Below are 13,643 nucleotides of genomic sequence, written 5' to 3'. Positions count from 1 at the left end.
AAGCTATTTACATCCTTCATTTGGCTTAGTGCCTCAGTTGCCGCACTCTTAGTCTGAGTCGGAGTTGACTTGAAATGGCATTGCAGAGCTTACTAAGCTTACTATTCGCTCAGCCAAATAAAAGACATTTACACGAATGAAAAACAAAATAGCATGCAGCGAGCGCGAGCGTAATCTAAGCTTAAGCGCCAGAATGGTGTATCGCTTGCCAACTTACAGTCGCGCCAACAAGCTATGCTTTTTGGGTTGATTGGGTCCCCAAAAAGTTCAGTTGTGATTTTGCCAGCTTCAATGACAGTTCACGTCGTCACGGCTCGTTAAATCTCCGGCTAAAGCAATTACAGAAAAAGACATACCAACAAAAGCAATTTAAATATATACAAAACACAAACTGACTCTCGGAAACAGCATTGGTCCCCGTGCGATCGTGAATAAGTAAAGTTCCCCAGCAAACAAGCGTTGAAAGTGCCAGTGTCCGCCTGAACCATGTATTGTGAAATCATTCACTCGGGATAGTTATCAAACATTCAAAACCTTCGAACTGCTTAAAATCTTCTGGAATACGAACTATTTTTTCTCCTGCAGTCCTAGTGACCCATAGCAGGGCAGTTGCCAAATGACTGTCGGGTAAGTTTCTCTGAGTCAACGGGCTCCGGACATTCGAAAATGACGAGTGTCGCAACATGTCGGGGGAGTGTGCGCATCATGAGAATAGAGCGCAATACTTAGAATATCTTTGCAACAGTCTGCAATATTATTATAGCCAAGTTATTGCTTTGGCTTTAACAAAAGTGCACGCCATTACTCAATCGTTTTACATAGAGAGACAGTAGCTCAAAGCAACGACGAGTTGAAAGTGTTTTTATCAAACATCGATCCGACCATTTCGAAAAATTACATTGCCATGATGTATGTCAATTATCCGAACCTTGGCATCGCTTACTTTGTAAAATAGGACTATTCCAAACTGCCGCTGCACAATGGGAAAAGCACCGATTTAGCGCGAATAAAATACAGATTGATAACCCCGGTTAAGTGTTACTGCCAGAAATGTTTGAAAAGTGTGACAAAAAATATTCGCATTTTAGAGCTGCTAATATGGACCCACAAATATTTTCTTTCAACCAATTAGTTTATTTATCCCTTCGTTAGTTCTAATTTAGAAAACATTCTTTCTCCAAGTTGAGCCCGAATGAGATTATTTTGAAATTTGGTAAAAATTGCAAAATTGGAAATTGTTTAAAGTGTTGCACATAAAGATACTGGATCTCAAAAAGGTCGCAAACTGCAACTTTTGTCGCCCGCCCAACGCACAGAGGTCGCTGCCATTGGCCAAAATTCAAAAAATGAAAATCAGATATTTATTGTCAAATGTGTACACATGAACTCTTAAGAGGTTAAGCTTTTTAGGAAACATAATAATTTTGGCTTCGTTCTAACGGCCCACTTCGACAATAGCATCAAAAAAGAGAAATATGGTTAGTTGCTTTTTCAGTGGGACCAGTGAAAAAGTGGAGTAAAAATAGATCTGTTTTACAAAATTAAATACATTTTAAAATGACAATTCTTGGCATAATTATTGAAAAGCAAGGTATTGACTTATTTTTAGTGCGGTAATTTGTGTGTTTAGTAGTTGTGTACAATATAGACGATGTGAGTGTTCTGAGTTGCCTTTAAAGATTAATTTTGAAAATAAAATTGGATTTCAGTTAAAGTTTTAATTGTTTCCCCCCCCCCCCCCCCTTAGTCCTCCAATATAATTTCTTCACGCCATTAGTAAGGGTCCTAGTGCTTATTTAACTTTCAGATTTGTATGTTATGCCCTCGCTCCAATTTTGTCAGTTCGATGGTGCTAGTGACATAGTATATGTTTTTGTTGTTTGGGATTGATAAGGATATAATTGAGGGGTGTTCAATAATGTTGCCTGCATTATCTTCTGGGTATACTATTAATGTCGAAAAATTTAGGGCTTTGCACTGGAAACGGCTAAAGAGTTAACAAATAGATATCCAAGGCACTATCTTCCACCCGCAGCTCATAAAATTTTAATACATGCACCCGACGTTATAAATTTGTCATTGTATCGATTGGAGAATTATAGGGGGAAGCCGTGGATAAAGATATAAAAAGTTTCGACTAAATCATACCCGAAAAAATTCTCGTGTTTCAACATCTTATTAACCGTCTTCTTCTTCAATAAAAAATCTATATTAATAAAATCTGCATTTGATTTACTTATATAACACTAAAATTTATAAATATCCATTAGTAACTTTGATTTAATTTTATATTAAATTGTTTAATTTGATAACAAAAAAATTATCTATTTTGTTTACAAATAATAATTTTGAAATTTGAAATAAACTTTGTATAAAAAATACTTCTATGTCTAAAGGTACCTTTACAGGGGACTCTACCTGAAGGCGGGCCGTTCCAAATAATTTTCAGTAAGACTATTTTTTAGCTCTTTAGAACGTAAAATGCCAAATAACAGAACAATCTAGTGTATAAATGTGACAGAAATTGGGCAAATTACCTTTATTCGTGAGGAACTTTGTAAAGGGACCATGCCAAAACATGCATCGACCATATCCGTTTTGTCAATTTTTTTTATTTTTATCCCATCAATGTACCATAACCAAAGATTCATATTGATATCTGCACTGAAAGTATTTTTGGCCGCTGTGCCCATACGACCTCGACCACTATGCAACGGTAACCCTGCTCAGGTTTTGGTTTTAAATATGTTGTCGTAAGTGGTAGGATTTGGTAGGATTTTCGGAACTTCGTACTACAAAGGTACGGAAATTAATGTAAAGTGATGATGTGTACACTATTGTATGTTGGTTTGCTGTGCCAAATAAAAGGGTCTTTGAAAACATTTTATTACAACAATACTACGATCACAATTAAGGTTTTGAGCGCTCGGGAGATTCGACATAGTTTACGAATTATAACACTTTTATTTCAGTTCTGTACATAGTTACTTCTTTGAAATATCTGCATTAAAATGGATAATTGTATGCGTCAATGGGAACGTTGAAACCAAAAAAAAAAACCAGTAAAGAAAGTCTTAAAGTCGGGCGGGGCCGACTTTATGATACCCTACACCATTTTGCTAATTAAGTAGAGCTCCACATAACAATGAAAATTTTTATGGGAGAATTCAATCATACAAGCTACGATTATAATTATAATTTAAAGTTCAAAGGACTAAATCTGCCGAAACATTTGTATCTTTTAAATTCGGAATTGTATTGCCCATTTGGTGCACAATTAATTTGAAATCGGATAAAGATATATATGGGAGCTTTATCCAAATCTGAACCGATCTCGATAAAATTTGTCAAAGATATTTCAGAGCTGTATTTGATATATTTCCCTGAATATCGTTGTTACGGAGTGCATATTACCGTTGTGGGTAACAAATATAACAAATCGGATGAATAATATATGTGGAAGCTAGAGCTATATCTGAACCGATCCAAACCAAATTTGACATACTAGCTTCTAGACTCAATTCGGTCGTAAGTGCCAAATTTCATACAATTTGGGCAAATATTAGACGTTTGGTGCACAATCCAAGGTAAGTCGGACGAAATTATATATGGGAGATATATCCAAATCTGAACCGATCTCCATAAAATTTAGCAAATGTATTTCTGAGCTGTATTTGATATATTTCCCCAAATATTGTTGTTACAGAGTGCATATTACGGCTGCGGAGGACAAAAATAACAAATCGGATGAACAATATATATGGGAGCTATAGCTATATCTGAACCGATTTCGATCAAATTTGGCATACATATTTTCAGGCCCAATTTGGGTGTATATGCAAAATTCCATACAATTCAGGCTGATATTACACGTTTGGTGCACAATAAAAGGTAAATCGGACGAAGATATATATGGGAGCTATATCTAAATTTTTACCGATTATCTCCAATTTCAATAGGGTTCGTCCTTGGGCCAAACAAAAGATCTTTGCAAAATTTCATCTGGATCGGGCAATAAATGCGACCTGTACTTTGTTTACAAAAATACATGGACAGACGGACAGACGGACGGACGGACATGCATAAATCGACTCAGAATGTGATTCTATGCAGATCATCAAAAGGAACTATGGGTTTATCTCGTTTCCTTCTGCCTGTTACAAACAAATGCACAAAGACATAATACCCTGACCACTTTGTGGTGTAGGGTATAAAAAATTATTGAAAATGACCTATGAATGAACACTGGCGGAAACAAAATGGGATTCTCGTTAGAAGTTCCGTTTCTCGTTGGAAGTTCCGTTAGATATACTGAACACTACATATTGTTTAATATTGTGACAATACTTTGTTTAATTTTGTTAGAGCATTGTTCATGCATGCGCCCTAGTTCGGGGTTTTCCCACTATGTACAGTTGGTTGTCTTTAACCCAGCAAGAGCATTGCCCCAGTGTGCATTGCTGGTACTCATCATCATCAGTTCAGTCCCAACTTCGATTATTTTGTTCTATTTTACGTGCCAGGAAGTATTTACATATCCATTTTCGATATTGTGTGAGCCACTGTATATGAATGTTGATTGGCATCAGCACCGAGTAGTACTATTATTATTGTTGTTATTGGCTTTAATCTATTGCAAATATGCTCCACGGTGAACGGCAGGCAAATCTGGGCGAAGGGGATTCCAACCGTCCGCCCCCTTGGCTTTTAAATTCTTGCTTGTGGCTCACAGTTGCAAGTGGTCAACTTAACCAATCGGAGATGTAGCTGACTTTTAAACTAGACAATACAAAAACACCAACACCAAAGGTCAGAAGATGATTTGCTGATTCGGTTCGGTTTGTTTTGTTTTCATGTGGCGTTTGATTATTGCTTTTAAAGTGCAAGTGGCAAGATGATTAAATCGGAGTGGGGGGTTAAACCGCTTCAGTTTCACAACGACCATTGTGGCTGCTGTTGGTCGTGTGAAGACAAGAGCCTATTTGGGTTTCCATTGATGCGTTGTCAATGGCTTCTGTTGCCGAACTATTAGTCACATCTTGCTCAGGCATTTGCGAACATCTGTGCACCAACCTGATGCTGTTAACTCCTCATTTTCTTGGAGAGTGTCATAACTCATTTGAAGAAGTCACTTCTCAAGTAATTTTACAGAACCTTACTCCACGCCATGCTTCAGCATTGTGCGTTGATTTTAGGCTTGCATTGGTTGACATAACTCAACTCAACTTAGCCAATTATTGCTTCGACTCACTTGGCATACCATGTGGCGAAATAAATGATGTATCACACGATATTTAGTACAGAGTATTAATTGTGAATAAACTTGAAAAGGAAAACTGTGACACATCGAGTGCTGAATGCGTTTATGCTTCAAATGTTGATATTTTCTAGGACAGAGACAGAGACTAATTTCAACAAATTAAGAAGAGGTGTTCTTCTTGGGTCTTCATTAAAATAGTGATCACAAACGAAGCAGCAAATATTTTACTCAAACCACGAGCGGCAATACAGCGAATTTCTGTTTAAAACAAGCCTACAAATAAACCCAAGCCTGGGAATCTGACATTAAAGGCCAAAATATCAACATCCGAAAAAGAAAAACAGAAACAGAAACGAAGCAGACACTCAAAAAGCCAACTCCGACCATTGGTAACAAGAAAACTCCATTCGTGCAAAAAAAAAAAGAAAGAAATCCAGCAGAAAGACCAAACGGTCCACAGCTCAGATCTTAGACAAAAAGCTGCAGCAGCAACAGATGACGCTTATGTAATCAATCCAGGCACTTTACCACAGCCAATACAGCAATCCACTTAAACCAAAAATTGCTTGAGCTATCTGGCGACAACATATACCACACTGATATTCCAGCGATACAGAGGCAGCTGGTAGAGTACCCGACAAGCACGTCCAGCATCGCTTGGTCATAACGAATGGAGAGAGGAAATCTCACCGAAGCGGACAGCGGCAATTGCATCGGCTCACAGGCGGCAGTGGCAACAGGCAACAAAGTCAATCAATGCATGACCACGCATGCTGCACAGCAACAGCACGAGATCAACCTACTGAGCGGCCGTTCGTTGGGTCTACGACGCCAACCCACCAAATATCCACACGGGGTGGCCGTTTGTGTGCAGCCCATCAGCGATGGGGCACATCACCATAATCATCGTTCTGCAGATTATTCGCGCGCGTCTACGTTGCGAAGCTCAAGTTGGGATGGCAAAGTAGACGGAAAATGTCATTTGGATGGGAGTAAGGCGCAGCAGCAACAACAGACACACAAGTGCCAGATGGGAGGCATGTTTAACAGACCCGTCGAGAATCTGGCCGAATTACAGGTGCGCCGCCACAAATACCCCCTCACCGGCAATTACTACCTAGACTCGCCAGAAGCGGCAGCCAAGACATCTTTGATGACTCTTCAGTTTGGAAAGCGACTCTGCAAATGGCAGTACTTGCGATGGCCTTTGATATTTGCAGCCAGTGTGTTGGTATTCTTCGGTTTGATAACCTACAGCATTTGGCTACATGACATCAGTGTGGCCAGGGAGCGGTATTTGCAGCAGAAGAAACAGAGCTACGACGATGATGCGATGCAATCAAATGGAGTAGCAAATACACAGCCCACGGAAGGCAGCACGGTGCGGGCGGCAGTAACGGAAAGTGCTCAAGTGATTAGAGAGTCTACGCTGTTGCGCACACTGAGCTCGAGATCTCGCCAAAGACCTAGAGAACAGAAGTTGTCAACCGTTGAGTACGGACACTCCAAGGCGGCCAACGCATGGGATAAACAACGCAAAGACTCCCCTCAAGATTCTACGACAATCGCTGACGAAACCACAACGATGATTTCGGAAGCGGCGGCTTTTGTGCCTGCAAATGTCTTCCGTTTTACATCTGGCCACCAAAATAGTTTGGCGTTCCCATTGAGGAGGACGAGCGGATTCTCCGGCTAATCGATGGAGTAAGCATGTTCAGCAGCTGATCCGCATTGTATTTATCTATTGATATTTTCCGTCATCTATATTTACAGCTTTTCCCCGGGCATGCCCCATCCCCGACTACAACTGCCACTGTTGATTCCATTGCCAAAGTATCTCCCACAATCCCTCCAGTGACACATAACAAACCCACCGCTCCAATGATGTCGGCTAGCAGCAAGCCGACAAACACGCAGGATAGCCGCTGCTACTCAACTTCACTGGCAATGTGTCAGGGTGTCCTGGAATACGACTTGACCTATAACATTTCAGCACACATCACGCCCACGGACCTCAAGGACTACCAGTTGATGGTAAACTCGAATTGTTCCGCCCGATCGGCTGAGTTCATTTGCGCCGTTTTCGAGCCCGAATGCAGACCCAGCCATATTGGTATTCTTCCACCCTGCAGGAGGATATGCAAAGGTAAGATTTGAATTAAAAAATGGAAAAGCCAACCTCGAACTAACGTCTAGACCTCCAGTGCTCAGGATGTCACACTAAGTCTTAATCTGGTACAATTTCATTTCCATCATTTCATTTAGCAATTCGCGAAGCCTGCTCCGAAATAATTGCAAACTCAGATTCACTGACGGAAACATTCGATTGCAGTCTGTACCCAGATTCGAGCGACCCTCAACGTTGCGACGATCCGACCCGGAGGAAGGGTTATTGCTATGACAACGAATTCGAATGTTATGACAGCTCTTGCATTCCCAGGCAATGGCAGTGCGACAACATAAAAGACTGCCCGGCTGGCGAGGACGAGGACAGCTGTCTGACATGCGACCAGCCAGACGAATTCCGTTGTCGCTCTAATGAAAAATGTGTGCCTGATGAATCGCGCTGTGATATGAAGTACGACTGTTTCGATGGTTCCGACGAGGAAAATTGTAGTTCCCAGGACAATGAAGACGATTCTCGATTCGACGCGGACGATATCAATGCTTTCCCTCGACTATTTTCCTATGCCGCCATTTTCCTGCCCAATCAGACCAGCGACAGTCTGTACACGTACATAACAACCACGACAGAAGATCTGAATACACCCAACCCGCTTCAATGGCAGGTTGCGAACAATCGTTCTCTTGGGGTATCGAAAGAAGATGTCACGAATGCTGTTCCATCGGAGAGACTGAAGGGTTTTGGTGAGTATGAACACGGTATTAGAGTTCACTAGTTCCTTCAAATGTTCGCCCATAGCCAATTTTCGCGATAGCAAAGAAATCATGATGACCAGTGATTCCGAAAACAACTTTGAAATATCAGCCACACGCGGAAACCGTTCAACGGGCACGACACCTTTACAGCCAGCAGCTTCGATTCTGGTAGCGGTCAGTACCGAACCGCCGCAAGAAAAGGTAGTTGCAGCAGTTTGCGCACCCCACGAACTTCGTTGCGTGAGTGGGAAGTGCATAACGGTGAATCAACTCTGTGATAGGGTAAGTCATACACCGGGTCAGCCACAGGCACAACTATACACAAAACTATATTTTCCCATACCTTTTAGTATTAAAAGTGAGATTCCCTCTGAGAGGAATACTTTGCCCAAAAATGTCAAAATAGATTGCAGTGCTTCAAATTTTGCAAGCCCACATTCGAAGAGCACGAGACCGGCTGATCGGCAGATCTGAAAAGTGTAATGCATTAGATTAGCTAATACGAGTATTAGCAGAAGAATAAATGGGCCTATTTGAAGACATACATTTTAAAATATCGTACGTTGTCTGCAGATGAGCGCTTTAGAGGAAAAAGCTTGTTCGTTTGTCGATATGTTTACTAACAATAAGCAAAATTTCCGTCTTCATCGCAGTGTCGGCTGCGATCTCCACAAGTCCTCCTGGTTTTCTTTAACCTTTTTCTCGGTATAAGCTTCCCAGGGCATAAACCAAAAACATGTTTGTTTCGAAGTGCTGATCGTAGACGGTCCCTTTGTTCTTTAAGGGGTCTAAATGGTTAGTAAAACCATCTTTGTTCGTTTCCCTTTCCAACAGATAATTTTCGATCAACGTTAATCGACTTCGAAAATAATTTGGTTATTTTTCATTATTTGCTTAGATTATTGGTTCGGCCGGATCAAACGCTTCCCCTTCAAATATATTCAATTTCATGGAGACCAACAAAGCGTAAAACGTTTTGCAAGAAATATGATGTATACTTTTGACTCGAATAACCAAATTAAATGAGGGTAATGGCATAATGGGACATTAACTGCCCAGCCCGTTGCATTACAATATCTTGTGTTTGAATTTCTAAGGAAGCAGGCTTTTAGGAAGAACCTTTCATAGTTTCGTCTCAAAAACTATTCTTTCCATAAATATATGTCGTTGAAAAGATGAAGTAATGAACCATTCACTCCTATCCAATCCCGAAATCTATAATTCGATGTCTAGTTTTCCTTCCAGATAAACGATTGTCCCGATGGATTTGACGAGTTGATGTGCGTCTACAAGGACCGTACCACAACAGCGCGGAAGTCGAGGAACAACCATTCTTCCCAACCCATTCACAACGTCTGTGGCCATTAATTCAACCGATCTGACAAAAGAACGATCAGAACCACCATCAAACGAAAAGTCAAAGTGTAAATAGTTGTCGAAAGGACCTCCTGGTAGGCCTTCACTTGATTGATTGCTAATAAACATGTTCATACCGTGGTTTGAATCGCCTTTGTTAGCTTTAATTGCTGTGTGCAAACACTAAGGAAGACATATGTAGGCGGATCATTGTGATTGGCCTTGTCATTGGAACTACTTCATGGACATGTTGACTATTTCTTTATACTACCAAAGCCACCTAAGTAATAGAGGAAGTAAATCGACAACTGGATGTTGATGAGCTATGTGAGGACGTTTGTCCTTTAACAGAAAACTTGGATTTTTAGAGTAGGTTTCTTCCAAAAGCCCTCTTGCGTATATACCAATATTATGAGCCCCAACTCAATGACGTGAAAATCCCACCATCTGTGTCGGGTAGTTTTCATAATTCGAAACACGGTTAGACTCAATCAGTCTGGCATTTGTTATTAACAAAAACCATGTCAATGCAGTAGAATGGGCAGATCCACCTAACAACTGTGATACTTCCCGCGTACCCTCAAAAGTCATTCCCTCATCGAGACCTGTTGATGTTGACAATAAAAATATCTTATTTGTAATCGTTATCTTTAACTGGACGAATATGCCTCAAAAATTATACTTCGGCCACAAACAATACAACTTTGTGTACCAACTCTTTGCACAACTTCACTTTTCTAGACTTAATCTGAATTAAATGACTCCGGAAATAATTTCATGCTCTTTAATTGGCTCAATAGCTTTTATTTATGTCAATGTTTAAATTCCATTTTATAATGATGTACTACCAGTGTATTGTTTGTGGCCAGTTGTTATAACGTATGACTTATCGATGAGGTAAACATTTATGTCTGCCCATGGCATTCCACTGTACTGGCACCGATGCCTATTATTATTAGACATAAAATAATTCTTTTGCTGTTTGAGGGTAACCATTCGAAGATTTGAACTACTGTAGCGCCCAATGCAACGAGCAGACCGAAAACAAACCACTTCAAAACCACCCCAATACATTAACAAAAGATTTTTCGTTCGAATTGTACATTTTTTCCCCAAAAGGGAAAGCAAAACCCCTCCGATTAGTCCTTTGTTCCTTTTGCAGAGTTGCCGATTTAATTTGTCAATTTTCCGCTAAAATACTTCGCTTAGTTGAATTTGATTGATTCTAAATTGTCGGTGACAGCTGAAATCGGCCGCTATCTAAGCGCATTAACGCTTTAGTGAAATCAGATTAAATACTAACTGTGCCCGACCAAAACTGCAAATTCTCATGTGAAACCAATTTATTGCGGCAAAGGGGGCCGAAACTATTTGTCAAGGAATCTCTTCATAGCTGGCGGCAAAAAAGTGAAACAATTGTGCATGGAAAACAACCAAAATCAACCAAACTACAACAGCACGTAATGTCGGCAACGCGATTGGCATGCATATGAACGCTATCTCGCCTGTCTTGAGAAAAAACAGACAAGCAACACTATTTCAGAAGCTGCCCAATATAGCCACCAAAATCGGTATCACACGTGAATTGAGCGACCTTCACTTACGGTATTCAGTTGCAAAAATTTACAGTAATGCAGCAGCGGCATAGCGTTACAATTGCCAGCGTTTCTGCCCATTATTTTAATTAAATTTCGAAATGCGAATATTAATTCGTTGTGCTGCCGGTTGGTATTGCGCATGCGTATTTGTGGAAAACTTGGAAAATGAACAGTGGCTTACCACTAACATAGATACGTAAGCAAAATAAAAATGTTATAGATTGAGGGGAAATATATTACACAGATCTCTCAATGTGACTAAGGGGCCGGGTGATGGTACCACTTACCTAGTCATGTTTGAAGAGCATTTCCCCTTTGCAGGGTATAAGCTACGTAAATGCTATGCTCAGAATAGCGAAGATAAGACTAAGAAAATGAGGTCTTAATGGCCGAACTTTTTGTCGTTTTCTGGAAGCCACAACTCGTTTAGACATTTTGATGGAATCACCGCCGTCCAAAGAGTGGATGCTTATCTTTGAAATTCCTCTGGAATTTTCTACAAGAATTGAGGAGTAGTCTCGAATCATTGCAATTTCACATTTTCTTACCCTGAAAAGTTATAATGACAGTGTTCGAAAAAGTATATAATTCGCATGGTACAATAAAAAGGTAAGGTAGAGATATCAGCTGATTACAATTTTTTTCTAAGTGTGCCCGACTTCTGCTAATAATTATTGTTTTGAAAAATTAAAACAAAATATTTTCAAAACCAATGAATGGAAGACACGTACATCGCGGCTCACGTATTAAAGCTATTAACCAGTTTATCCGTGAAATTGAAAGATGGAACAGTTTGGATCATATTTTTGAAAAAAAAAATTCAAACATTTCATTCATTTTTCGCGCTATTGGTTTCATTAAAATATGAGGGAAAGTATGAAAAAAATGAAAAGAATTGTTTTCATAAAATTTTGAATAAGTCTGGCAGAAGGCGGGCATAGCCTCAGGGCTGTATTTCTGTAGTTTTATGAAGCTGTTCTACCTCCTTATTGTACCATGATAATTCTCTTCAAGCCATTATAAACATAGGTGTTAATTATACTCGGAATTTCTAACATTTAAAGTTTTTTTTTTTTTTGTTTTGACTTTAATGTTTTTTTTATTGTGTATCCGACGAGTGTTTGGAGTCCCACGTTTAGAATGATGCGAGTTATGTAATTTTATACATTCAGCATATGGCTACAAAGGGTATATATAGTTTGATACGGCCCAAAACGTGACTAATCGAAATAATGGTTTTAGACCCTAGGTCTCTTTGAAACAAATCCGTTTCAGGACATTTGAAGTCGATCTAGCGTGGAAGGAGAAGGATAATCCGGCAACTCCATCAAGTACCTCCCTCACAAACGGACAAATTTGGAATAATTATAACTCTTATATCTTCAAATTACACACATCACAATATTTTTATTAATCCACGGTCTAGTGTTAAGATGAAATATATCGGTCAACTCCTTCTGGTCATAAAACGGAAAAATAATGTCCGATTTCATTCAGACTTGATACATTAAATATTCCATCAATACAAGATAGTTATAATGATGGTAGGGATCGCACCATTTCTTCTGGTACCACTTTGAATAATCAATGTCAAGGCTAGGATTATACATCTGACGGCAAAAGCGACTTACTTTTATTGTCCTATTCATTTCGAACTTATCCAATCTAAGGTTGTTTCTTATCTATTTAAATTCAAATCGTTGATATTTCGGGCTATGAATACTAATTCGCTTAATGGTTTGGATGCTTCTTTTTGGGTTGTGTCGTTTCCATGAACAGACGGACGGAATGCATAAATCGATCAGGATGTGATTCTATGAAGATCATCCTTATGCACCTTACAAACAAACGCACAAAGACATAATACCCTGTACCACAGTGTGGCGTATGGTATAAAAATGGACCGAAACCATAGAAATCCTCATATGCAGTAGACAAATTCGTATATATGGGGTATGACATGATCGGATTGATATTCATCCAATTTCATTGAAAATTGTAATAATAAGTGATGACCCCTAGATAGGTCCGAACATGGCAAATAATCGACGCGCGGCTGCTTATACACCGGACGGGAAATAGTTGTACAATAGTAATCAACTGATATCAGCGGTTGTAATACGAACTTGGCTTAACATGGACTCATAAATCATCGCCTGGCACTTTTAACTGAAATTTACATCCTCAAAAGCGACGCAAAAGGGTTTATGCTTTAGCGTGATTTATTTCATAAAAGGAACTTTCGCTGTGGACTCGTGCCACTTCCCTTGACAACACCGTTTTACGGCACATTAATGACCCGATGGAGGTAGCAAGGCCACTTCTGAAATCACACTGGAACTGGTTTATTACAGTACTTTCGTTAGTGGAATCGTTTGTTCGTCTCTTCCAGAAGTTTTGACATTCTAGCAAGGACTTGCTTGCAATGTTTATGTCGCTGATGACGGTGACACCAAAAGTATCTAACGAAACAGACGTCCAACCAGCCAGGCAGGGAAACAAACCCCTCGAGGTGAACACGATCACTACAATCCCCACCCCCAAAGAGT

The 13,643-nt window shown here is 39.8% G+C and overlaps 1 protein-coding gene across 1 annotated transcript; it reads left to right on the top strand.

Annotated features, from left to right (window-relative positions):
- Positions 1–239: 239 nt before the first annotated feature.
- LOC131805478 (uncharacterized) lies at positions 240–9,508 on the top strand. The gene is given in 7 exon segments (XM_059128676.1): positions 240–627; positions 5,392–6,909; positions 6,912–6,964; positions 7,034–7,406; positions 7,526–8,128; positions 8,184–8,422; positions 9,386–9,508. Coding segments are annotated over 6 exon segments (2,370 nt in total). The 5' UTR covers positions 240–627; positions 5,392–5,930.
- The last annotated feature ends 4,135 nt before the right edge of the window (positions 9,509–13,643 follow it).

Source organism: Musca domestica, unplaced genomic scaffold (genome assembly GCF_030504385.1).
Source record: "Musca domestica strain aabys unplaced genomic scaffold, Musca_domestica.polishedcontigs.V.1.1 57, whole genome shotgun sequence".
Lineage (NCBI taxonomy): Eukaryota > Metazoa > Arthropoda > Insecta > Diptera > Muscidae > Musca > Musca domestica.
Note: the sequence above shows the minus strand (reverse complement) of the source record. Positions and strands in the feature narration are given on the sequence as shown.